The sequence below is a fragment of the Ptychodera flava genome, chromosome 11, assembly GCF_041260155.1.
Source record: "Ptychodera flava strain L36383 chromosome 11, AS_Pfla_20210202, whole genome shotgun sequence".
NCBI lineage: Eukaryota > Metazoa > Hemichordata > Enteropneusta > Ptychoderidae > Ptychodera > Ptychodera flava.
The window spans coordinates 561,300-588,222 of record NC_091938.1 but is presented as its reverse complement, the minus strand read 5'-3'; the positions used below and the strand labels follow the sequence as shown (position 1 = coordinate 588,222).

General features: G+C 37.1%; 1 protein-coding gene across 2 annotated transcripts in view; it reads left to right on the top strand.

The window, feature by feature from the left end:
* LOC139143204 (gephyrin-like) overlaps positions 1 to 25,470 on the top strand; it is a 41,168-nt gene extending 15,698 nt beyond the window's left edge. The window contains exons 8-18 of one of the 2 annotated variants that reach the window (XM_070713347.1): positions 6,179 to 6,272; positions 6,631 to 6,777; positions 12,205 to 12,297; positions 13,059 to 13,234; positions 13,848 to 13,906; positions 14,089 to 14,242; positions 14,356 to 14,477; positions 17,004 to 17,165; positions 20,536 to 20,600; positions 21,169 to 21,272; positions 22,144 to 25,470. In XM_070713347.1, coding sequence (XP_070569448.1) covers positions 6,179 to 6,272; positions 6,631 to 6,777; positions 12,205 to 12,297; positions 13,059 to 13,234; positions 13,848 to 13,906; positions 14,089 to 14,242; positions 14,356 to 14,477; positions 17,004 to 17,165; positions 20,536 to 20,600; positions 21,169 to 21,272; positions 22,144 to 22,374 — 1,407 coding nt within the window. In that variant the 3' untranslated portion in view covers positions 22,375 to 25,470. Of the gene's footprint in view, positions 1 to 208; positions 3,741 to 6,178; positions 6,273 to 6,630; positions 6,778 to 12,204; positions 12,298 to 13,058; positions 13,235 to 13,847; positions 13,907 to 14,088; positions 14,243 to 14,355; positions 14,478 to 17,003; positions 17,166 to 20,535; positions 20,601 to 21,168; positions 21,273 to 22,143 lie in introns of those variants that run through there. The other variant, XM_070713346.1, reaches the window with a different exon arrangement.
* The last annotated feature ends 1,453 nt before the right edge of the window (positions 25,471 to 26,923 follow it).

The following is a 26,923-nucleotide window of genomic DNA, read 5'->3' as shown; positions in this document are numbered from 1 at the left end:
TAATGAATATATTCAGCAGAACACTGATTAGTGCTGATGTTTTAGTGAATTTATGTATCATGTACATTACTCCAGTTTTTCAAGATAGTAGATAATTTTCCAATGTATGAAGGAATAGCTATTGTGGATACATGCCATTGATTTTCCTTGTTGCATCTACTGTAGGTAAATCTCTGACAATGTAACTTTACTCTGTCTGAAATTACAGGTTGTTCAGGAGTAGTTCACAAACAAGACAGACATAACTGCACCCTCCTCGTTGCACTCAAGATTTTCTTGGGTGACTTGAAAACTTGGAGAGTAAAGATAACCGGAAGTCATGTACCTCCAGACGTTTCTATTGCGTGGCAACCACCTCCCAAGGAAAGTTTTCGTCTTGACCAAGATGTGAAAGATGTCATCCTATCATGTTGTGATAAGCAGAAGTACAGTTCAAGCAAAGACATTTTCAGTGTCTTAAAAGATCACCCAGCAGCCGCTGAAAAGCTGCCACTAATCTCCAGACAGAGAGTTTCTTTTTTCGTTTCTGGTGTCAGAAAGAGGAGGAGAGATGGCTGTTACAACGTCAAAGACAGAAACAATGAACAGGAGAAGAAAAAGAAATGCACTGACAACAATGGATGCCTTGCTTTAACAGATGCAGCTTCAAGTACAACAAGTGTTGAAATTATAAAAAGAAAACCAGCAACAACAGTACATGAAAGTGAAAAACAGCGTGATGAAAGCACCAAGAATCCGACCATTGGGATTAGTAGTGGTTCTGTTGCCGTAGAAACAAGCAATGGACAAGGAAAAGTAAAATTAAGTCATAAAAGCAGTAAACCTCATGTTTAGAGAGTATGGAGTCAAAGTATGCTCTGAAAATAGATCATGGAATTGTGAACTGTTATTGCAAACAAATAGAATTATTTCAAATAGGGCAGATTTCTGACATTAATCAGCTTTGTGATAACTGTGCCTAGTCTCAGAAGGAAATAACAGTGACAATATAAAGATGTGAGTTGTGTCTTTAACCAGGTAATATTTCCATGAACAGATATGTTGTGCTAGCTAAGGAAGGCACTGTGAGTAGTGATGGCTTCTGTGAAACATTGTTATTCTATATTGCAACAGCTTATGATCTAATCCCATACAGACTGCATGCGTGAGTAAGCTGAGTGATAAAAGGAGAGACCAGAAGTTTTTAGTCGGTGTCCGTGGGGACTTATAGGTTTGGTCATGTCCGTGCGTGCGTGCGTGCGTGTGTCCGTCCGTCTGTTCACGCAGATATCTCAGACATGCCCTGGTCAATTTCTTTCAAACTTTGCACAAGGATAGTACCCTACCCCATACGGATGCACGTCGATTTGTTTCACAATGCGATCAAATTTGGCCGTGTTAGAGGACTTTTTAGTTTACACCTCCATAGACTCCCATGTATAAGTCATCTCTCCATAGAATCCCATGTATAAGGCCAAGTAAAATAAAAATTTAGTTTCTCATCCTATTCATATTGCAAAAAGGATGCAGTGACACAGTTTTTAGTCTCAAGGGATGAAGTCCAGGGGGCTTATAGATCGGGTCATGTCCCTCCGTTCACGCAGATATATCAGATATTTTGACAAAATGTCACGTGACCTCAGTGACCTTTGACCTGAAATGTACATATTTGTCAATATCTCAGTAACCACAAGTGCTACACCCTACATATATGGTATGATGGAACACCTTATGACGCCACATATTGTACCTCATTAATTATGTGCATATCTAATTTTGAGCGAGACAATAGAACTAGAGGTCTGATTTTTGGTATGGATAACTTAGCAATACAATTTTTTTGACAAAATGTCACGTGACCTCGGTGACCTATGACCTCAAATATACATATTTGTCCATAACTCAGTAACCACAAGTGCTACACCCTTCATATATGGTATGATTGGACACCTTATGACGCCACATATTGTACCTCATTAATTATGCACATATCTAATTTTGAGCAAGCCAATAGAGCTAGAGAACAACTACATAGACCTATGTGCCCATAGATCTCAACATATACACTCCAGTGATACTTCTTAATGACCACATTTCCCTGCCCCATCAAGACTAATACTCCTATTACAAGTGGGGACTATGTCATTGTCAATGACTTGTTTTTTGTGTTTCTTCAAAAGCTTGTCTGTCTGGATGAGAAAGCAAATAGGTCTTCTAGTAAAATAAGTGAACACTGATACCATATTGTAATAGATGCAACACAATCACAGTATGTTACAAAATCATGTAAATTCCATTGGCATTGGTCCTATGCGACTTCTGCATTGTACAAGAACTTTCATACTGATGTATTGTGTGATTAATTTGAAAGTAGATGCATTTTCTATAAAAATGTCTTTTGTATGAGAAGATTGCAAATAGACATCACTAAATGTGTTATTATTTAATAATAACAGATATTTTTTGAGAAATCTGTATTTTCTGTATTGTTATCTGTATTGGCAGTGAAAGTTTAATAATAGGACTAAAGCTGCAGTTAGCATGTGTCAAGGTATAATAGACACTTCCAAATCCATGGCATCCTTGAAATCATAGAAATAAGAAAGGACTGTAGCTTTCTAATTCTAGGATATACCAAAGCTATTCTAGAATATCAAAACTATGTGGTGTTTTCTTATTGTCATCATATACAGGTACACTACAATAAGTCAAATTTCCTAGTGCGTGTGGGTGCAAACTTTGTTTTATCATATATAACTTATTCTGGCAGCCCTCTCTGGTAGCAGTTTACAGTAGAAGTTTGCCTCTATACATCTGTATGTACAGGGCAGTGCATATGCATGTAGGAACATCAATCCATATATGTATGTATTTGTGTCCATTTAGTCTGAACACTGTTGAAGAACTGCTACATATACAGATATCACCTCAGCATTTGATGTCCAGAGTATCAAAGGTTGAAAGATAAGATTTTTATCATGGACTTTGATACTTGAACCATACATGTACCTATGAATCAGCATGAAGCTGATCGTATCAGTAAATTGAAGAGTAGGTGACAATACATCAAAGCTGTGTACATTTGTTCATTGCGTGATTGTGTAGTTACTATTTTCTAATTTTAGAGAATTTGCTGTTTGTTTATTGGTTTCTTAGTCACCAACTCATCTATTCATTGACCTGTTGTTTAATTGCTTTGAAATTTGATCCACACATTCTCAGAGATATTAATATGTGTTATTCAGATTTGTTCAAATTACCCATATTTTAGATGTTTTTGTTATTTTAATCAAAAGTTTCCTGTGAAAAAAGTTCTTATGTTAAATATATAGTGAATATATTGTCATGACATATCTTATCTGTAACCTGTGTTTTCAACAGTCACAGACTGTATCTTTGTTTTAATACTTTAAATGTTCAAAGTAGTGATTGTTCAGATATATATTCATAGTGACTCAAAGTTACAGAACTGACTTTAATTTCATTTTTTGATAAGTGATGGAAAGTTTCATTGAATATACATAATGGCTTCATATTTTTTATGAGTAAACAGACTAGAAGTGACAGGGGAGGGGCAGGCAGACTTCCTCTGAAGGGGAGGGTGGTCAGCCAGCATGCACATAGAAATGTTATGATACATGAGAAATGAGTTCAGTGTATACTTTATCATTGAATAGTTTCTGTGAGAGGAAATGAAGCTGCTACATTTTGTAAAACGCATGTCTCTTATATGAATAAATCAAATTTCATATTATAACAAATCTAAAGTGTCTTGTTAGTCCTACTGCATGTAGTCTGAGGAACTTATACATTTAGTTTCATCTCCTACCGTAGTCAGTCCAGCAATCCATCTGTCAATGTATCCAGGGTCATTACTGACACACTTCTGAACTACCACGGTAATTTCAATGCCAGTCAAACATAACACACAAACTCCCATGGTTGATCAGAAGTGCCTTTGACTTTGTTTTGAAATATAATCCAATAGTGAGTGCAAGATGTGCATTTTGTTTATGAAAGTTTTAATACCTTGAGCCAATACTCCATTTATTTAATTCAAACTTGGCACAAAGTCGTTCAGTATTCTGAAAAGAATCAGTCCAACTATGACTCTTGAAGTTTTCAATGAAACACAGAAGACTAGCACAAAATTAATCATAACAGTGGGTGTAGTAAAATGATTTTGCAACCAAGAACTCAAACCTCAAATCTTTGTTACCGATGTTTCAGCATCTCATTGGTTGCCTTCTTCAAGTTGACAACTCCTTTTATTTGAGTTTACAATGTATGTTGTCTGAACAAAGTCTGTGTTTACAGCATGCTGACCACACAGGTAAGAGAACTGCTGCTGTCAACTGCTGTTAAAAAGGTATCTCCGTGAGGAATGTGACTGGTGACTTGCTGAAATTTAGGTATTTTATCAATAAAGATTTGTGTTAGATTTCCTAGTTGAAGCTGCCGTTTTACTAAACTCACTGTTTGGCACAAGGACTAGATAATACACAAGTATATAAACCACATTGAAGTTAAAACGCATTTTAGTAAATTAATGGGAGACATTTCATTAGGGCTAACAAGCAACTAAAACCCACAAAGTTTCTGATAATGGAAGTTCTGTAAGTGCCTTGGGATTAGAATACAAATTTCAGCCTACGTTTGTTTATTAATTCTGATTTTGTGAAATGCAAAAGAACCAGATTAACCAGGGCTGATTGATGGCAACAGACATAAAAATTAGGATCAAGATGTCCACTGGTGACAATATGGCCATTCTTTTATATAATTAATATTGTGCTTGTACAGATGAGTTCAGGAAAGTCTCAATATTGGCTCTGGACATGAAAAGAATTTCTAACAAAAGTACTGTCTGATTGCCACACTAATCACATCACAGAACAAAATGACAAACACCAGTGCAATGTCAAAATAAACATCTGTGGACTCTACGTCTCCATGGTTTCAGCTACAATTGTTCATTTCCAGGAATATAAAACTTTGATAGTCTGTGTGCATGATGTAGCTCAATTTTTCTTCACTGTAGAAATCGATAGGAAATCAACAATGCTCAGGAAACTGTAATATCTAGGAGTGCTGTATTAACCCTTTGCACCCTGACCCCCTGGTACTCTATGACATCATCGGACATTTCTGTGCGAGCCGGGTTCAAAGGGTTAACCACAGTGTTACTTGCATTTCATTATTTCATTACAATGTAAGTCTCCAACACAAAATAAAGCAGCACTACTCCAACCACACACCAAATTAGCTCAAATTCTACATTCCTGTCCACATGTTCAGTACAGTTTCTCTCCACCAGCCAATGACTAATTTTCAGCAAGTACTATGATTGTCATAAATGAATACTTGTTTCTCATTGCAAGCAAGGTCCATCAGATCAGATGCAGACAGAAAGGAAAGTAGCATGGCAAGAGAGACAGTAATTTGTAATCAGCTTAGAAATGGCTGATATGGCAGCTCAATAGCAAAATAATACTTTACCCATAAGATCATAAACCAATTGAAACCAGAAACGACAGTTTGATGGAGAATTGCTTAACCTTGATTTAGTCATGTCAATCAAAATCAGTGTCAAAATCAATGAACGCAGAAAATGGCATTTGCCAATGTACCAGTTTATGTCAATCAGAATCACCACATTTATTATGTATTCCTGTACAAGACAATACAGTAAAATTATGTTAAAGTATGCTTTTAGAGATTCTTTAGGGCTATGTTTAAAGATACATATTAGCAAGACATGTTATGATGTACTGATTTAGAACCATAAAGCAAAGTTACAGTGAACTGGTTTAGACCATAAAACTTCTTGTTAGCTCAGTCTGTAACTTGCTAGTAATGAATCAATGGGATAGGAATAGGGTGAAAGTTGAAAATGGATGATTTGAACAAAGCAAGTTTGTAGATACACTGTACTACAGTTATCATAGCTACCTAACAGTTTATTTGGGCTTCTAAAAGTTGTAAGGAAAATTATTTATTTTGACTTCTAAGCAATGTTCATAATTGGCCAATGTTGCTTACAATATGGATGTTGTCAAACTCATGTAAATTCAAAACCTAAAGGAGGGTGCATGAAGGAGAAATATTAGTGAAAAATATTTTCTCATGTTTTGACAAATTTTGTTGGTAAAATTTCCAACTATGTTAGTATTAAAGTCAAGTCATTGGTTTGTTATAGGGACACCACCACCATCATCACCATGAGCATAGTTGTCATGGTGATAGCAAACACCACAGAAAGCAAGATGATGGACATGGACACCATCACCAAGGTAACACTGGCTGGAAAAATCAGGGTATTTTGATAAATGACATTTGTTCATCATTTGAAATGCCAAAGCCTTTATTGTGTGTTTATACAAGCATTTCAGAAAAGGACAATTACAAAATTAATCCTTTACACTAAACCTGCTGTTACTTTTACATGATTCTTCATTGCCCTCAGAGCTAACTATCTTCATAACTATTGGTACACTGGCTCTAGCGTGATGATCAATTCAAAGAATACCTTCACAGCGTGTTTCAAAGTCCTTTCAGACTACAGTAACATGTCTGTTGGCCTGCATTGTATCATTGAAATTGAAATCCAGCAGGCACTTAAAGAAGGAAACAAATCTTCTGTTGTCACAGGAGATCAGATCCACCACCATGATGATGTAGAGAAGGTAGCAAGACGTCCAAGACATTCGCCGTATCCAATGGTTACGTTTGATGAAGCTCTGAAAAGTGTAATGGATGAGACCAAGACTTTGCCAGTGATTACTGTAGACGTTAAAAGTAAGAGTTGTTATTGAAATGTCAGCAAACTGAAATGAAGAACTATTTCAATGACTTTTTTGCTGCCCTTTGACAAATTCAAATGTGGCCCCTCACTTTGATCATAGAATAATAGTGCACTGTGTCATTTTTCATGGATTCCTAGAGAAAATGGTCAATCATCTTTCATTAACTCAAAATTCAAAACTCTGTAAGCCCATAAAGAATCTCAACATGGACGCGGATGACATCATGGTTGCATGCTTTATTTGACTGACCTTGAACTGACAAAAATCTACATCGACATACATGCACTTGACACAGGAGGGCATTACAGTATGTTATGGGTGCTAATTACCTTAGTGTAAGTATTGCCATGCATGGATACAACACTAAGACACGTCTTATCCAGACTCTTATGCAAATAAGAAACACCAAACTACACACGTCACATACTATGGGTGATGCGGTGCTTCCTTACTGACTGCAAAGCTCCCGCGTTTATTGAAAAAACAGGACTTAAATAAAGAAACAAGAAAACGGAAGACCAAACAAGAAACCAAGCAAATTGCTCAATAACAAACTACGATGCCGAAAAACCACTTGTGAACTACAAAAAGAGCATATAGCCGTCCAGGAAAAACCAGAGAGAAACCCTAAATACAAAAAATTAGGAAAAACTCTGGAAACCTGTACCCGAATACTATGCTACATATGCTCGCAACAGATGTCGGGTATCATCTTGGAATTAGGACTAAGATCCTAATGGAAAAATTGACATAACGGGAAAAAAATTAAACAAAATGAGAAAATTCAATACTACAGTAGGAAAAAAATAAACCTTACAAAGTCAATGTCGTTTATAACTACACTAAACATGCACGGAGAGAAGCACTGCTAGACTGAAATCACATAGCTCTCAAACTTTATAAATACACCACAACACAATAATACAACACCTGTACTGAACAGCATTCCAATCACTTGATTGGCCCCGCACTGGCATGTGACATCTTAACAAGACAATAATTTCTCGCTTTACTATGAATCGAGGGAAATTCCATGTCTTATCCAGACTCTTATGCAAATAAGAAACACCAAACTACACACATACTATGGGTGATGCGGTGCTTACTTACTAGACAAACTAAAGAACGGGCAAATGCGCCACTATGGTTTACAAACCCAAACTTTTTGAAACCTCTAGCCTTTTTGCTAGAGAATCTTCAACATAACCATCCTTAGCCGATTCGGACTTCCAACGACCATGGCGCTTCCAACAACGATCCCCTACTCCTGCATTTGCTGCAGCGGTCGCTCCACCAGATCGTAAGGAATGCAGCCAAAAGATTTACCATCTATGCCTACTTCATTTAAGCGTGAAACGATCGCAATTCTCGCCCTACTGTAACTTAACTTTTTGTTACCAGACACAAACTTATAAGTGTTTCTTGATCTATAAATCGGCTTAAACAGAAAATCTGAAGAATTCAAATCGATACCTGCTACAGCAGAGTATCTCAAAAACATACTATAAGGACATGCAATGGAATCAAGCTTTGAAATGACCAACTCATTACCTTGACGATACTGATCTGTTTACTGTGACAAATATACAGATTCAAATGGTCTGAATTGACGGTTACATCACAACATCTTATATTGCTATTCATCATATCTGAGAAAACCAGAAAAACAAAAAAGAATCATTGTAAGATCACGCAAAATTAACAAATCTGTGCAAGATTGAAAATTGGAACAAAGTGTTTGTAACTTGTCAGTTGTTACGGGATCCTTCTTAGATTTACCGACTGAACAATGTCTCTTGGCACTTTCTGCTAAACTTTGAACAAAAGGGTGAATTGTAGGATCTGAAAATCCGCTGGTTTCATGAGCCCACTTGATGGCGTAAATGTAACTTGAAATGACATTAGCCGAACTGTTCTGCTCGATGAGATGGGTGATGAATAAAGCTACATGGACCGCATTTGCTGGAAGAGCTCGTTCTCCTTTGTCTTGAATAAAGTCCTGCCATTTTCTGAAATAACCAAAATATTTCTTCACGGTGTTATCACTTCTTGATGATACAAGATGTAACGGCATTTTCTTTGCCAGATCCAATAAGTCAGGATGAGTCAAAAACTTCCCATCGTCACTTGCTGATTTGATTGCTTCTTCTAATTTTAGATCTGCAAAAAACATGAAATCAATCGTCATACGACCATACCTTGCGATAAATTTCTACGGTATTATTTCATTCATCGCAAAAGAAATTCGAATTGCTAGCAAATCAACTTTAAAGTTTGACCACTGAAAATACCATTTCGTCCCCTACCCGGCACGATCACGTTCTTCCTAGGAAGCGAACGAGAGTCTAAGACAAAATTCGCAAACTGTTTGCCATTTGGGCAAAAAAAAGGCCAAAACTGGGCAGAACGCCAACAAGGAACTACTAATGTTCCCTCTGCTTTGTCAGACGACAACTTTTTCAGAACTCGTATAATCACACTTGGTGAGGAACTAACCAATTGTTATCACCTTTCCACAATTGTGAGAAAGCATTAATAGCTTCTGAACCGGGACACCAGAATTTTGAATTGAACCTGAAACACTTCGTGTTGTAATCCGTAGCAAAACGATCAACTGTATGTGGACCCCAAGTATTATCCAAATACTTAAATATCTTCTCTGAGATACCCCAGTCATCACTATCATCAATCCTACTGAGCAAATCTGCCCGCACATTATGCTCTCGAGGCACCCACAGTGGAGTTATATTTACTCCCCTGTCTTTACACAATGTAACGATTTTTACAGCAATATTCTGTAAATCTGGCACCTTGCTGCCTGCGGTCAAAATCTCGACACGTTCATGTTGTCAGTTTTCAATTGGACCCTTGTCCCTTCCAAGTTCGTTTAACAGATTCCAAAACACGATATACTGCTTCCAACTCTCTCCACGTGGAGCTTTTCAAACTTTCTGTGGCAGACCATGAACCACTGATCTCTTGCCCACTCTGGTTACGAGATAACCGCCATAGCCTCTCGACGAAGCATCAGTATACAATATTTCCTGATAGCTATCAACACGTGACCAACGGTGTTCCGTTAAGAGACTTCACATTGCTCATCCAAAAAAACAATTCACTCACAGCTAAAGCGTCGATAAAAACACAAGAATCCAACTTGCCTTCTTTTCAAGGCATGTATAAAGATATCGCGTGCGGAGTCTAACCAAAGTCCAATGCCTCCCTGCATAGAAATAATTTGTCCAATGACGGAAGCAAGTTCCCTAGCTTCAAACAAACCTTACCCGCAGCAATAGCCTGAATAAGACTATCCAATGACGAAACCAATTTTTGAATTCGACAATCTGAAACGTAAACGAAACCCTCACTCATATCCAGGCGATGACCAAGCCAATTTAACACAAGTTGTGGCTGCCAGTGGCATTTCTCACCGGCCAGTAAAAAACCAAACTGGCCAATGTCCGTTTTGACTGTACGACTTACCTGAAGGGCACCTCTTTGCCCGCAGCGCCACCTAAACCGTCATCAATAAACATAAACACCTTGAAATCCTGACTACGCCAAAAGCTAACCAAAACACGCGCAATTTTCGTGAAAATGTACGGGCTGTTGATAAGCCAAAAGGCAAAACATTAAAAACAAAAAAGGTCAGGACTCCGTTTACAGGCCAAGCAAAACCCAAAAACGTCCTATGCTCTTCAAAAATTTCGATGTGATAATATGCAGACTTAAGATCAAACAAAAACAAAAAATCGCCTTGTGCAAAAGCCTGCCTCGCAGAAGAAACATCCTCGCAACAAAACTTAAACTTGAATAAACACGATTAACATGCCTGCAGTCAAGCACCAATCTCTCCTTCCCAGCGCTTCCAACGGCAACAGTTAAGGGATTAACTACATGAGGACGGAAATCTACTTTAGAAATGCAACCCTTAGCCAAGAGTTTTTTGACCTCCCGATCGACAAAACAGAATGAACCAACGCGGACCTATTATTTACTAACTGTACTCTTTCCGGAGTAACTTTCAACGGCAATTTATAGCCTGATTTAACCACATCCAAGACATAGGAATTCGCTCCCGCTTCAACCCACTTATTCAAAGCCTTAGCTAAACTGCCTACGGGACTAACCACCGGAACAGACACCGCAGTATCTGAAGATGACTGATTCAAAACAGGAAATTTAAATCTGAACAAAAACCAAAACCGTCACTAGGAACATCTGCGAAATCTGTATCGCATTGCAATTCAACGCCAACCTCATCGTTAATTAACACCTGACTATTAAAATAAGACAAATATTCACTGTAAATATTTATCTTTTCAACTGTGCTCCCCAAAGAAGAATTCGTTGGTGTTGAAGATGGGGCACTCGTTTCTCCAATGACCTAACTTTCCACAAGCAAAACATGAACCGGACTTTCTCTGCTGGTTGCCGCTGGAAGTTGCTGAGAAATTAACCTTTTCTTTCTCGGTTTGGTAAGGACTCCACCGAAAGTTTCCAGAACTGTACCCTTTGGCGCGTCGCTTGGCCAACTGCTCTTTTTTCTTTCTGTTAGCTCTAGTTTCGGCCTTATAAATTCTTTTTTCGTCATCAGATCCTTCAGCTAGTTCGTGGGTCTCGTATTCTTCCACTAATAACCACCCGAGGTCAGATTTATCGGCCATTCGTACTAATTTCTGTCTATGAGCTAAAAGTTCCATACCTTTTGCGATGTGCTCTTTAGCAGTTGTAACTTGGGGATTTACTTGCTGCGAAATGGAATGGAGCTGCGTGTGCGCTTCTGACATATGGTCCGCCACCTTCTGGTTAAACTTAAACTGCGCCTCACACCCTTTCTTCTTGAAAACTGGCGTTTCTGTGTACTTCATCTCTTTGATAGCATTAATTTGCGACAGTGAAAGTTCTCATTGGCTAGCTGTGATATCGTCCGTCAGCTGCTGCATCCTGCTTGTCACAAGTTTCTCCAAATTTGCCAAAAGCTTGTCACTGTTACCTGCACTTGCCCTTGCACCACACTCTGCAATAATTGCATATCTATGGAAAAGCCTGACTGCTGATGAGCCATCTGAATGCGTAGAGAACCAAAAACTAAACATGCACAGAGAGAAGCACTGCTAGACTGAAATCACATAGCTCTCAAAACTTTATAAATACACCATAATAACAATAAAACACCGGTACTGAACCACATTCAAACGTCTTAATTGGCCCCACATTGGCATGTGACATCTTGACAAGACAATAATTTCCCGCTTTACTGCGAATCGCAGGAAATTCCATTTATCTTTCCAACATAACAATAAGCCTAATACTGGGTATTTCACAACAGGATAACACATTTTACCTTTTCAGTCTATTTTGTAACGTAGGCCTTCTCTCATCAGCTGTTATAATTGGTCCAATTTTCTCTTGTCAGGTGCACTAGGTTACATTTTGGCCAATGATGTTCAAGCTGAAGTGTCTGTACCACCATTTCCTGCATCTGTAAAAGATGGCTATGCTGTGATTGGTCAGTATTAATTGTACTCATGGTATCCAGGTGTAGTTGTAGCACAAAGCTTTCTCTTAACATAGTTCATTTATATGTGTTCATGCTGTTATTTGAAACTTTTCATTTACACATGTACCAGCAACTCACAGTCATATCTTTAAAAAAATGCCCACATACCACCTACTGTTATTCACTTTGTGTTTTCTGTTTTGGCTAAACAGGTGATTATTTGTATGGCTTTTTCTGTCCAATACCCAAATTAACACATATTATGCAAAATAAAAACCTTGACAAATGCAGATTTCACTTCAATTTAGAGAGACCATGTCATTTGTTCCATTGCACTGATGTAATACAATGATTATGAACTGAAGAGACGAGTTCCACAAATGTTAGATAGTGACATACAATGAGAGAATAAGAATCTGGTAAAATTTCATTTAAACATTGGTAGGCCTGCATTTACAACAGTCCTGTAAGGACCACATGTATCATATACACGTATGCCAACGAAGGCACACCCATGTACACTATCTTAAGACAAGGTCTATGAGAGGTTGGTGTAACAACCTACGGGTACACCACTATCAACAAGGGAGCTATCACACTTCGTAAATATTCACACAAGTGGCCAGAGAAAACTTTGTGCTCGTTTCCATTCTCTGTTTGAAATACGTACTATCTGTTTCCAAGCATTTTGAAAAGTTAAAGTACCTTCTACCTTTATGTCAATGATGTTAGCATTAATTGCTTCAACTGTCTGCCTCTGATTGGTTCAGCTGCTGATGGTACTGGTGTTCGTCAGGTAATAAGTGACAGCACTGCTGGCACTATGCCAACCAGAAAGGTCACATCAGGTCAAATCATGAGAATTACAACAGGTGCACCATTACCTCCTGGTTCTGATGCTATTGTCCAAGTTGAAGATACTGAACTCATCAAGGATGCTGATGATGTGAGTCTCTGTTCTCATTTCATACCACCTTTCAACGCCGGTAGAACATTGCTTCATATTCACAGCGCAAAGGTCATATTCACCTTTCACTAAAAATGTAAAAAACATTTTGTGCATACTAAGTTCTTAATTTGATGGCATTTAAGCTTCCATTTGTACAGGATATAATTATAATTCATGGGTGCAGTCAGAATGCAGTCAAGTTAAATTACAATATTGTCTAAAGTTGACATAGTCAAATATATGATCAAAACTAAGATTGTCGACTCAAAGCACAAATATAACCTTTATTAATGTACAACAAATCTAACAGAATTGGCAGTAATCAGTGAAATTTGGTTTTCTGGAGTGCACTACACAAAATGCAGTGCAAACTCTTAGAATGTGCAACATTTGCAATTGAGGTAAAATGTAATTTGAGATGTGATTTTATCACACACAATGACAAGAGAAAGCTACACGTGGAGTGTGACAAAATGCCTTATACTTGGTAAACTCTGTCAACACTGAATCAAAATTGTGTTTATTGCATTCTTTAAAATGTCTACCATTTGTAATCGCAGGTTTTTTTATTACTTTGATTGCAATCAGACTGTATTGCCATTTATTGCAGGGATATACTGAACTTGAAGTTCGTATTTTGAAAGAACCAAAAGTTGGTCAGGATATCAGGTAACCCTTGATTACTTACAAGATCCAAACATTGACAGGTGTCCGGTCAAAGAAGTAAATGTCATGGTATGAAATATTGCTGTAGGATTCTACTTTAAGGATTTACAAGTTACCTTATTTACTTTTTTGAATCTGTCCAGAAAAAAGAATAAAATTTAAATCCACTCTTTTCTCTCATTCAGACCAACAGGTGTTGACATCACAAAGGGTGATATCATCCTGAACTGTGGAATCAAGTTGGGTCCTTCAGAACTTGGATTGTTGGCATCGGTAGGTGTCACAAAGGTCAAAGTTCACACTAAGCCAATAGTAGCAGTCATGTCAACAGGGAATGAGGTAAGTCGTTTAGATCTTTTAAATCATTAAATCTTGATCTTAGGCATGTGAGACAGGTTTAATTGTTAAGATCAAGATTTTCAACATTTTACCATCCATCATTGTTACTTCAGTTGGCAGAACCTGGTGAAGTTTTAGAAGAAGGTCACATTTATGACAGCAACCGCACAACTCTGTTTGCACTCCTTAAACAACACAATTATTCCACAGTGGATGCTGGAATTGCGATAGACAGGTAAGACAAATTTTCACTGGTCAGGCATGTGAAATACAGAACAATTTTGAAATATCAGATAAAATTCAAGTTTGCAGCATTATCTGTTCAGAAAGTGTCAGATATGCTTAGACTGATGACACACTAAATCATGCTACGATTAAAGTTTATAACTCACTATCACCTGTTTGTGTTTTGTCCTTGTTAGTCCCCACGGACACCGTCCGGGGGGACTTATAGGTTTGGTCATGTCCGTGCGTGTGTGCGTCCGTGCGTGTGTGTGTGCGTGCGTCCGTCCGTTCACGCAGATATCTCAGAGATGCAAGAAGCGATTTCATTCAAACTTGGTACAAGGATTACTTCATATGTCATACAGATGCACGTCGATTTGTTTTGTGATACGATCCAATATGGCCGCCAGGCGGCCATTTTATTACGATTTTTTCATGTACAGAGCCATAACTCAGACATGTTTCAACCGATTTTATTCAAAGTTGGTACAAGGACATTGACCAATGTCATAGATATGCACGTCATTTTGTTTTGTGATACGATCCAATATGGCCGCCAGGCGGCCATTTTATTACGATTTTTCATGTACAAAGCCAGATCTCAGACATGTTTCAACCGATTTATTCAAAGTTGGTACAAGGACATTGACCAATGTCATAGATATGCACGTCATTTTGTTTTGTGATACGATCCAATATGGCCGCCAGGCGGCCATTTTATTACGATTTTTTCATGTACAGAGCCAGATCTCAGACATGTTGCAACCGATTTTATTCAAAGTTGGTACAAGGACATTGACCAATGTCATAGATATGCACGTCATTTTGTTTTGTGATACAATCCAATATGGCCGCCAGGCGGCCATTTTATTACGATTTTTTCATGTACAGAGCCATAACTCAGACATGTTTCAACCGATTTTATTCAAAGTTGGTACAAGGACATTGACCAATGTCATAGATATGCATGTTGATTTGTTTTGTGATACGATCCAATATGGCCGCCAGGCGGCCATTTTATTACAATATTTTCATATACAGTGCCATAACTCAGACATGTTTTAACCGATTTTATTCAAAGTTGGTACAAGGACATTGACCAATGTCATAGATATGCATGTCAATTTGTTTTGTGATACAATCCAATATGGCTGCTGTGTGGCCATTTTATTACGATTTTTTCATATGCAGAGGCATAACTCAGGCAAATCTCAACCGATTTTATTCAAAGTTGGTACAAGGACATTGACCTATGTCTTACATATGTACGTCAATTTGTTATGTGATATGATCCAATATGGCCGCTAGGCAGCCATTTTATTACGATATTTTCATGTACAGAGCAATAACTCAGACATGTTTCAACGGATTTTATTCAAAGTTGGTACAAGGAGATTGACTAATGTCATACATATGCATGTCAATTTGTTATGTGATACGATCCAATATGGCTGCCTTGCGGCCATTTTATTACGATTTTTTCCTGTCAAGGGCCATAATACTCTAAGGCATATCTTAACCGATTTATTCAAAGTTGGTACAAGGACATTAACCTATGTCATACATATGTATGTCAATTTGTTTCTTGATATGATCCAATATGGCTGCATGGCAGCCATTTTGTTACAATTTTTTCGTGTCCTTAGCCAAAACTTGGGCATGTCTCAATTAATGAAGAGGACTCTATCCTCTTAGGACATGTAATCTAAATACCCATTAACAAGTGGGGACTGTGTCATCAACGATGACTTGTTAAAGGCGTTTTTGCTGTGTCAGACATGAGATGAAGTTGATTGTCTGATGCAACGCATTGGACACACATGCTGACTCTATAGGAATGAGTAATTTTGAATAATAACAAATTTATTATATGATATCCATGCCCAGCATTTCTGATATAACATGAAAAAGTGTACTTGTATAAGCATGCTCAGTGCCCATTGTGCTGAGTAGGATGCTCAGCTTCATCTTTTGTCCAACGCAGTACAAGAAATTTTTCATCCCCCAGCCCACCCTACCACCATATCTCCCTCGTATCACCCGACCCTTCACGCTTTCTGCTTCATATCATCCAATCCTCCACCATTTCTCCCTCACCATCAAATCTCCCATACATCCACCCTCCAGCCTTGTGTAACCACACTCTTCCACCTTTTCCCCTCATATCACCCACCCCTCCACCATTTTTCCCAATATCACAAAGTAAACATTGAGATGATTTTCGAGCAAAGATGTGCTCTGATCTAAAACATATTTTTTACAATCTCTTTTGATAGATATCTTGTAAGTTAAAACATTTGTTGCTCACAAAATCTGATGTAAATCACCACAATTTGGCAAGTTTGTGCAATTATTTTAAACATTGTCTGGAGTACCAACACTGCTGTGAGTGTGGTTACTGGCATGCCCTGTTATCTGCTGTTGGTATCTGATTGCAAGATAATATTCGGCACTATAGTTTTCATTCATAATATTAGGCGACTTTCCTTGAAATTGGAGTCAAGGTTTTAATATGATGTTATTTTCCTCTTGATAGTTTGGAATCTCTGGAAAAGACAATTAAAGAATCTTTAGAGAAAGCTGATGTAGTGATAACAACTGGTGGTGTGTCTATGGGTGAAAAAGATTATTTAAAACATGTTCTGCAAGTGAAATTTGGAGCAAAGATTACATTTGGTAGAGTCTGTCTTAAACCTGGGTAAGTATTGCTCCATTTTCTTTTGTAAAGTCATCATGGTATGTACTCATACATAGTACAGTTATGAGAATCTTTGTTAATTTTTCCCTTCACTTATCCGTTTGACCACAATGGTCTGGCCCAAACCCACTGTTATCAATTATGATTGTTTGCTGGTTTACTGGGAATTAGGGGTGAACAGGTTAAACATCAGTCAGAGTCAAAAACTTAAACTCAGATTACATGTACATCAAAACTCCATCTATTTCTAGATATGGTACAATTCAATCAGCTGATAGAAAAAAATTAATGTGAAATTTTTACAGTGTGCCTCTCTGCAGTCTTAATGTTGTCTTTTAATACTCAGACACAGAGGTACAAGTTTATCAGCATCATTTACAGTTTCTTAATCTTGCAAACAGTAGAACAAGGGGAATATATGTGTCGATATTTCTCTTGATTTACTTAATATACATAAGAGTTTCAGTGATCATCATTAACATATTTTTGTCAACTATTTTATATGTAGCTTTGCTGACATTAAAGCCCCAGTAATGCTAACTTTTGACTATTTTTTTAGCTCCGCTGTCAGCGACGCGGAGCTTATCAAATAGGTTGATTTTCCGTCGTCGTCGTCGTCGTCCGTCAACAATTGCCTTTTCCTCTGAAACCGCAAGTCCAATTGCTTTGAAATTTTATATGCAGTTCACTTGGGGTGACCTCACTTAAGTTTGTTCAAATCGTGGTGAAATTTGCATATTCCTATTTTTGGGGCATTTTTGGTGTTTTTGGCAAAAAAATCTTCTTCTCTGAAACCGCTTGTCTGATTGCTTTGAAATTTTATATGCAGCTCACTTTGGGTGACCTCACTTCAGTTTGTTCAAATCGTGGTGAAATTTGCATATTTCTATTTTTGGGGCATTTTTTGGTGTTTTTGGTAAAAAAATCTTCTTCTCTGAAACTGCTTGTCTGATTGCTTTGAAATTTGATATGCAGTTTACTTAGGGTGACTTCAGTCAGATTTGTTCAAATCGTGGTGAAATTTGCATATTTGTATTTTTAAGGCAATTTTTGTCATTTTTGGTAAAAAAATCTTTAAAAATCTTCTTCTTCAAAACTACCAGTCAAATAGCTTTGATATTTGGTACATATGTCCCTAGGGATGATCTATTTCAGATTTGTTCAAATTGTGCAGAAATATGCAAATTTGCATTTTTAAGGCAATTTTTGCCATTTTTGGTCAAAAAATGTATTCCTCTAAAAGTACTGGTCTGAATAGTTTTGAAATTTGGTATGCAGGTTTCTATAGATTAACTAAGTATATATATCGAATTTCTGATGAAATCTGTAATTTTGTATATTTTGGGGCAATTTTTGCTATTTTTGGTCAAAAAATGTGTATTTTCAAAACTACTCATCTGATAGCTTTGAAACTTGGTATACAGGTTCCTACAGATGAACTAAGTAATATATATTGAATTTCTGATGAAATCTGCAATTTTGTATTTTTGGGGCAATTTTTGCCACTTTTGGTCAAAAAATGTGTATTTCCAAAACTACTCATCTGATAGCTTTGCAATTTGGTATACAGGTTCCTACAGGTCACCTTAATGATATTTATTGAAATTATGATAAAATCTGCAATTTTGTAATTTTGGGGCAATTTTTGCCATTTTTGGTCAAAAAATGTGTATTTCCAAAACTACTCTTGTCTCATCTGATAGCTTTGAAATTTGGTATATAGGTTTCTATAGATGAACTAAATAATATTTATTGAAATCATGATGAAATCTGTAATGTTGAATTTTTGGGTCAATTTTTTCCATTTTTGGTTGAAAAATGTGTTTCTCAAAAAGTACTGGTCTAACAGCTTTGAAATTAGGTATACAGATTTCTATAGATGAACTAAATTTGATCATTTGAAATTATGATGAAATCTGCAAATTTTATTTTTTTGGGCAATTGTTGCCATTTTTGGTCAGAAAATTTTATTCTCCAAAAAACTACTCATCAGATAGCTTTGGTTGACATGTTTTTAGGAATGATCCAATGTGATATATTCAAAGTATGATGAAATCTTCGATTGTGTATTTTTGCAGCTTATTTTAGCCACTTTTTTCTGGCCACTGCATTGAGCTATCAAGATTTCCACCTTATTCATCAACATGTGTCAAAAATAGTTATTCTCTACATAAACACAGCGGAGCTATATCGGCCGCTAGGTCGCTGTTTAAATATTTTTGTTTGAAATGGCATATTGTTTTATAAAAAGTACAAGATAAATGATGCTGAATCACACAGTATGCATGTCCAGCCTGGCTCACAATTGTATACAATTTACAAAAAACAAGTGAAAAATGAATTCTTGTCCAGACAGGAATTGAAACTTTATTGATACACAAAATGCACAGTAATTACATTGCTGCATGCATGTGCACCCATCAACACAAGAATCAACATTTGGTGTCCACGGAACCCTTGCGGCTCCATGTGGCCTGGTCACCCAAAACCGAGCAATTACGTAAGGAAACAAAAAAATCAGTGAAATGCAGGAAAGATAAATATATTGATACACTTATCATGGTAAGGGTTTAACCTTCAGCCAGTACCTGCTATTTGTGAGCTGTATATCACGGTCGGTTGGCGCAATGTGCTGTAAATCCTCAGTGTAATCGGGTACGGCGTGGTGGTATCTGTAGTGATTGGAATGCACAGCGCCACCAGTGGTGGTAAGGGAAAAAAATTGGCAACAATCAGGTGCATGCGCATTAAATTTAACGCTTACTGTTCAGAAGTTTATATCTGCGGTCAAAAGTAATTCTATTTGTCTATTTTGCTTCATGCGTACGATTCTCACTGTTCCCATTTCTGGCACTGGTGGCGCTGTGCCTTCCAATCGCTACCACCATAGCCGATTACACTCAACATGCTCAAGATTACATTCACCACATTACGCCAGCCAACCATGCTGTATGTAATGTATATAATCGATTAATTTGATTGAATACTATGTTAGTCAAATTTCCGCATCCGATGAAACACAGCAGTAAGCATCTGGTCTCAGATTCATCACTTTCATCTTCCTCCAGTTTTCTGTGAATAGTTCAGCCAGCACCAGTAAAATGAGCTGTCTTGTATAGCTGTCTTGTATAGGTAGACTGGCCCATGACTGGCCTTGTATCTTCACTGAGCAAAATCCCACAATGAATGTACAAGAAAAAACTAGAAATTTTTGAATGAAAAACTTGTCCAAAGTTAGAATTACTGGTCCATTAAAGTGGAGTTCATGTAAGACTCACAGTTTGACTTGAGAGAGTCATTGTATTCACAGTGTCACATAAACCTAACCTACCATCTCCATGGCTTACTGTCAATTGTTGTACTTTTTCAGAAAACCAACAACATTTGCGACACTGGACTTCAAGAATAAAAAGAAACTTTTCTTTGCTCTCCCTGGTGAGAAAATATTTTGTTTTGTATTTTTGAAATATATTTGTCAAACACTTGAAATATCAGGAAAATTAAAAGTCAACATTGTTGGTGTCCTCCCATGCCATATTTATATATGGCAATAGCAGCTATTGATAAATTGTGTATTATATATAGTAGACTTCATAATTAACAATTCTACTGGTCTATAATCCAAATCACATACATTTCTAGATATATTAATTAATTTTACATCGTATGACATTTTTTTTGAAGAATTATTGTATGTAGTGTCTATTACAGTGAAGCATACAGTTTTATTGCATTGTGTTGACTGACAGATGTCAAAGCATAATATGTAGCCATTATATTGGTAATTATATACAAAATATAACCTAAGTTTTCAATCAATCTCAACACATCTTTGTAACATTGTGTCTGTTGATTGTAGCAAAACTCAAGCATTGATACATATACCGGTAGTATATGGTTTATATTTCCTCCACTGTAATGATATTTCATATTCTCCAGACATTTCGATCAAAGAGGTATATATTATTCCCAAGGCAGTTCATGAAATGTTGTTTATTTACAGGTAACCCAGTGTCTTGTGTAGTCTGTTGTAATTTATTTGTACTGCCTTCACTCAGAAAAATGATGGGCTATCAAAACCCTCATCTCACAAAAATCAAAGCTAAGGTAGGTATTACATTCAAATCTACATGCAATAAAGAATTTTTTTACTTTTACTTTTACCATGAATTGAATGCAAATATACTGAAACATTTCAACAGCAATTTTAGTGAAATATTAACAGACTTTCTCTTCCAAGGTATATCACAAACATCAAGTGCATGATGCAAAAAGTTTTCAATTAATATGGCTTGACAAAAGTAGGGGCAGCTTGCTGATATCTCACAAGGTTGTTTGTGATTGGTCCATTTCTTCATATTTCTGTGTTGGCATAATCATATTTCAAGTGTTTTGCATATATACTTAATAATCATAGTCCCTCCAAGGATCGGTGGTGGAGATGTTGTGGCATAATCTACATATTTGTGAAAATTATGGAATTCTCTGAACAATGAAATAATTATTGCATTTTGTGACACAGCCTCACAAATGTTCATAATCTGTAACCATTTTGCAAAATTTTTGATGTTGACCTGATCAATACGTGCATGGGCTTTTGCTCACTGCAGCATTCTTAGCAAATCTTCATACATTTGAAGGCGTAACCTTCGAGGCAGTGAAAACTGAGCTTTGAATATTAAATTTATTTTCACTTTTAAGGAAGATGTATGATCTGATTTGGTTGTACTGAGTCCCTTAGCTGATTCACTGTACAATCCAGAGGGACGATGCCTGATCAATGTAGTAAAATATCTTTCATAGATTATGACTTTTGAGACAAATGGTATATGCTATTCAAGAGATCACACTTTCGAGACAGTAGCCAAGATTTCTTTAAGAGATAAGTGTAAGATAAGAGATAGCCCTCAGCATACATCAGTCAAAAGACCACTGTACAATCATTGAGTTGATGTGATATTTTCATTTTTGTTTTCAGTTATCATCAGACATAAAATTAGATTTCAGACCAGAGTTCCATCGTGCTGTTTTAGACTGGTCTCAAGATGATGCAATACCAAGTGCTATTAGTACTGGAAACCAACAAAGCAGTCGTTTGTTGAGTTTGAAAACGGCCTCTGCATTGTTGCAGTTACCACCAAGAGATGATCTGCACAAAGAATTAAAGAAATCAACTGTAGTGGATGCTTTCATCATTGCAGAAATTTGAAAGATTTCTTTTTTGCAGTTGGGTTGATTTAAGTAGCAATATCTCATGGCAAAGTACTATATACAGTGTTGAAGTGTGAAAATTCCCTGCCATAATAGTTATTTTAATTTCAAAGATTTCAATTGGTTAAAATTGTTCTGAACACAATATCCAATATTTTCTTGTCATAGTGAAAGGAAGGAGTTTAGCTTGCAAATAGTTTAGACTAAATTCCTCAATTTTGTGACAAAAACGCACATGGAAGATGGATAAATTTGATTTGAGGAACTCTTTTATAAGGGGAGCTTTAGAATATGTATAGGAAAACACCTATGATGTAGTTTCATAACAGCATCTGTGTGTGTGTAACTGAGATGCTCCGATTTATTATTATGTACATTGGAGTTACAGTCTGAATCAGATTTCACAATATATATAAAGCCAAAACAAAGTACTTTGTCGATAGGAGGCACATATTTCGGAGTATCAAAAACTGACAAGTGGGGGACCAAGTGCAGGACATGCAAACTGCAATATACGGCACTCTGAGGGACATCCCGCACTGTGAAAAATATGGGACTCTGAGGGAACGTCCCGCAGAGAGTTCAATGTGAGACTCTGCAGGACGGGGCGCCCCCAACGATGTGAATGGTAATAGCACAAAATCACAATATCGAACGTAACAAATCACGATGTTTAGTTGTAACGATCGGGCCCATGGAGATGCCTAATTTATGACTTTTATAAGCAAGTTGCCGTCAGAACCCATGTGCTTAAGAATATGAAATAGAACCGGAATAATTAATTCCATTGGTGCACACTGGCTGCAGTAAAACAATGGCCTGGGCCAGCTAAAGCTAACAGCCAAGGTCTGCTGACAATCATCACATGCGAGGAGTGTTGTCTGCCTGAAACAACCTCTCTGTTTTATCTGGCTACCAATAATACATTGATCATAATCTACTTTGAACAGTATTGTCGAGGTCTTTCAGGAGCAACAAATATCCTTTTAACAGTGCATTCTATACAAGAGGCATTATGTTAACAAAAATGCGTTTGGTAGTAGAGCAAGACCTTTCAATAAGGTACAAACATTCGTGGAAAGGTCATCCATAAGTACAGGGTAAACCTATCACCCAAAGAAATAAAGTTTAGCATTCATTAGAGGGACCATAAATTTGAAACTCGCCTAAAAATGCTAATAAGCTGCACACCTGTAAAATTCATATGTAAAGTTTCGTTGACCCTGGTCGTAAAACCGGTTTTATGATTGAGTGATTTTCTTAATGATGTTTCGGAGCCAAAATGGGATCCTTCATCAGTCTAAAGATCACATGACCAGGGTCAACGCACTATATATTCACCGGTGTCTCGCTATGTTTCCCGTTAGCACATGAAACCGCATTGATCGACTCACTATATCGTTTATCTCTAACAACTGTAGAAACGATGTCTGAAGCCTTCATTCTTTTGTATTCACTCATAATTCATAATGTAAAGGACCACAGTTCAGTCGTGAACAATCACAGATGTAATATGCTTTTATTATCTTATGTTTACATCCAAAATTACATTGTGATATCAAAATCTAGCGGAAAGAAAATAAGCTAATTAACAGAACAAGAAGTTTAAAAAGCCAAAAGCTACTACGTGTACTGACCACAATTACACCCTTTGAATCGAGCTATGTTAGGAAGACATTAAAATCTAATTATAACATATCAGTGCAACTGTGTCAGAGACATAACTCCCAAAATGTATTTGGCCAAAGAAACATTGTGTATCTGACACAGTCTTCAATGCGCTGGGGCTCCCTGAAAATAAAAAATATGTGTTCCAGAAAGTAACTTTTGATTTTTTTTCTTTCACCTTAGCGAGCATCTCTTTTTTGCTAACCCCTCTGGCTGAATGTTTTTTCGTTGACATTCGCTGGGAATATATTTTTTTTAAATCTTCCAGACCCCCAGGATATCAAATGGTCCATTCCTTCGCTTCAGAAAATGCTGTCCCTCTCAAGGAAGGAGAGGCGAAAACTCGGCCGTATGAGGGCGTTTCTGGCCAGCCCAATCAAAAAGGGTCCGTCGGACCGGACAATAGCTCCAACAATGGCCGAATTTTCCTGTTTTTACGCCGCATTTCAAATATATAAACTTGCTTTGCAAATCTAGCTCATATTGAAGCATATAATCGACCTTGTTTCAACATACAGCTATCTACCAGGTCAATGTTTGGATAAAAAGTCTCCATAGGTAGGTAGCTTTAATCCAGTCAAAAATGTTAGTGTTACAGTCTTTCTGGAAGACTTTTAGTTACGAAATAATGGGGCATCTTCCCCAAATTAATCAGGACCAAAATAGCAAAGTCTCGCTGCCTAAAGCCCTTTTACTCCCGTGTATTTGTAAGGTTAATGACCCTGAAAGGCGCCATGTCGATCCCAAGTGCAGAAGTTTGTTTTGTTTCGTTGCTTTGTTTAGGCGCCCTGTCTGAACTGTTTTCAATATCGTGGATGCTTAATGCGCCAGTCAATGTAAACCCCACCCACCCCACCTCGGGGTTTAGTGGGGATTTGAAATTAGTGCTGTGAAATCTGCCAAATGCCCCACCCCCTGGGGCAAGACAATCTGGAAAATCCCCACCTAAACCAAGTAAATCCCCCACATATGGGGGTGGGGAATTTGTAAATTCCTACACACAATCACTCTTTGGAATTTTCATGTCGTAACAACCTGCATCAATATAAAAAGTTCATGATCAGTTTAGAACAATCTTATCATTTAAAACAGGGTTTTGTGACATTTATGCTGTTCACAAATGTCTATCACAATCAACACAAATAGATCCAGGAAAATAACATACTTTTCGCATTTGTTTTTCAGCCACTTATACTGTGACCAGATAAAAGTGTTGAGGTGTCACTGTCACGTAATTCACCTATTTTGGAGCAAGAATTTACAATATTTTTCAGTCTAGTTTGCTTGTATGTTCTCAGGCATAAACATATTTCAGGCTAGAACAAATGATTTAATTGGATCAAAACACCAGATGTATCACACAAGACATGTCGCCTCAATAAACTTATTGAAGCAGATGAACAAGATACATGATGTTCAATCTCACAAGTGCAGCCTTTTGTCTTCTCGCTGTCATATTACAAGCACAATGACACATTCTACTTCAGTCATGCACTGATTTAAAACAAGCAAAGGAATGAAAATTCACAATGGTCCGTGTTTATTCATCACAAAACACGGCAGAAAGATACTGTGTAAAACTCAACAGAACAGATGATCAGAATGATCACACTGATGCATGAAACAGAACTGTTTCCCTAGCTATATGGGTCATCATGAATAAAGTTGATAATACATTTAGCGGACATAAAAGGGAATCCCGTCGTGACCAAACATGTTTTCCAAATACACGAGCAATTTAAAGGGACAAGTCGGCCATTTTTCATGAATGTTGTTTGATGTGAGATACTACTTATATTGTTAGACATGTCGAAAGATACCGAATGAATGGCTGACCATGCTTATATTCGACCCCAGTTTTAGACACGATACATGCAAACCATCACAAAAATGAATTCATAGTCATGACCATTAATTCCTTTTCGTGATTGTTTTATTTAATTTGTATAAAACCGGGGTCAAATATATGTATGGTCACTCATTCACTCAGTATCTTTCGACATGTCAAACAAAATAAGTAGTATCTTGCATCAAACAAAATTCACGAAAAATGGCTGACTTTGTCCCTTTAAGTTTTATCAAAAATAGAGTTGACCCGGAGGTCTTTTTAGTGTCACGCACACGTGGAAAATGTGGGAAATTTTGCGTATGGTATGTTCAATTTCAAAAAATAAGAATACATGGCGGATGAAAATCATTTATTGGTTATCGATATTTCAGCCATCAATCAAAAATATACTGTCATACACACCTCTGAATATTGCTGCATCGCGTTCATCAATAGCCTGTCGAAATGCTGCTTACTGGCCCACATGGCCTTGACAGCCACCTTCCGGCATGTTACCGCTCTGAACAACAACATACCATTACCAGGGCCTGAAAATTTCTGGGTTTTTTTCCCACTGGTCCCAGGAGGTTTTTTGTTTTTTTTTTTCACTGGTCCCCAAGGTAAAATCCAATGGTCCTCAAAAATTTGCATAACAATACAAGAATGATTCATTTCTCATACTCATGTTATATATGCATTTCTATCAGATTTGCTTTGGATTTACATACAGCATAAACTGCCAATCTTTGTAATACAGACACACTGCATAAACATTTACTTGGTAGTTTGCTCAAGTTCTTGTACACACACTTGACATGGTTTTTTTTTTTGCTATTGCTATAAAGTTCACTTCATTTTTATAAGTGCCCAGCAGTTGATTCTTTTCCATTTAAATTGTAAAAAATAGGTTGAAAACACCAAATACCTGAGAGGAACTTCTTTTTCCTTTGATAGCAATAGCAAATTGCCATAACGCTGTTTTGACAAGCTAGGCGGTTCTTGTTAAGGTCAACTACAATCGAGCTAGGGGGTCTTGACTATATAAGGAATT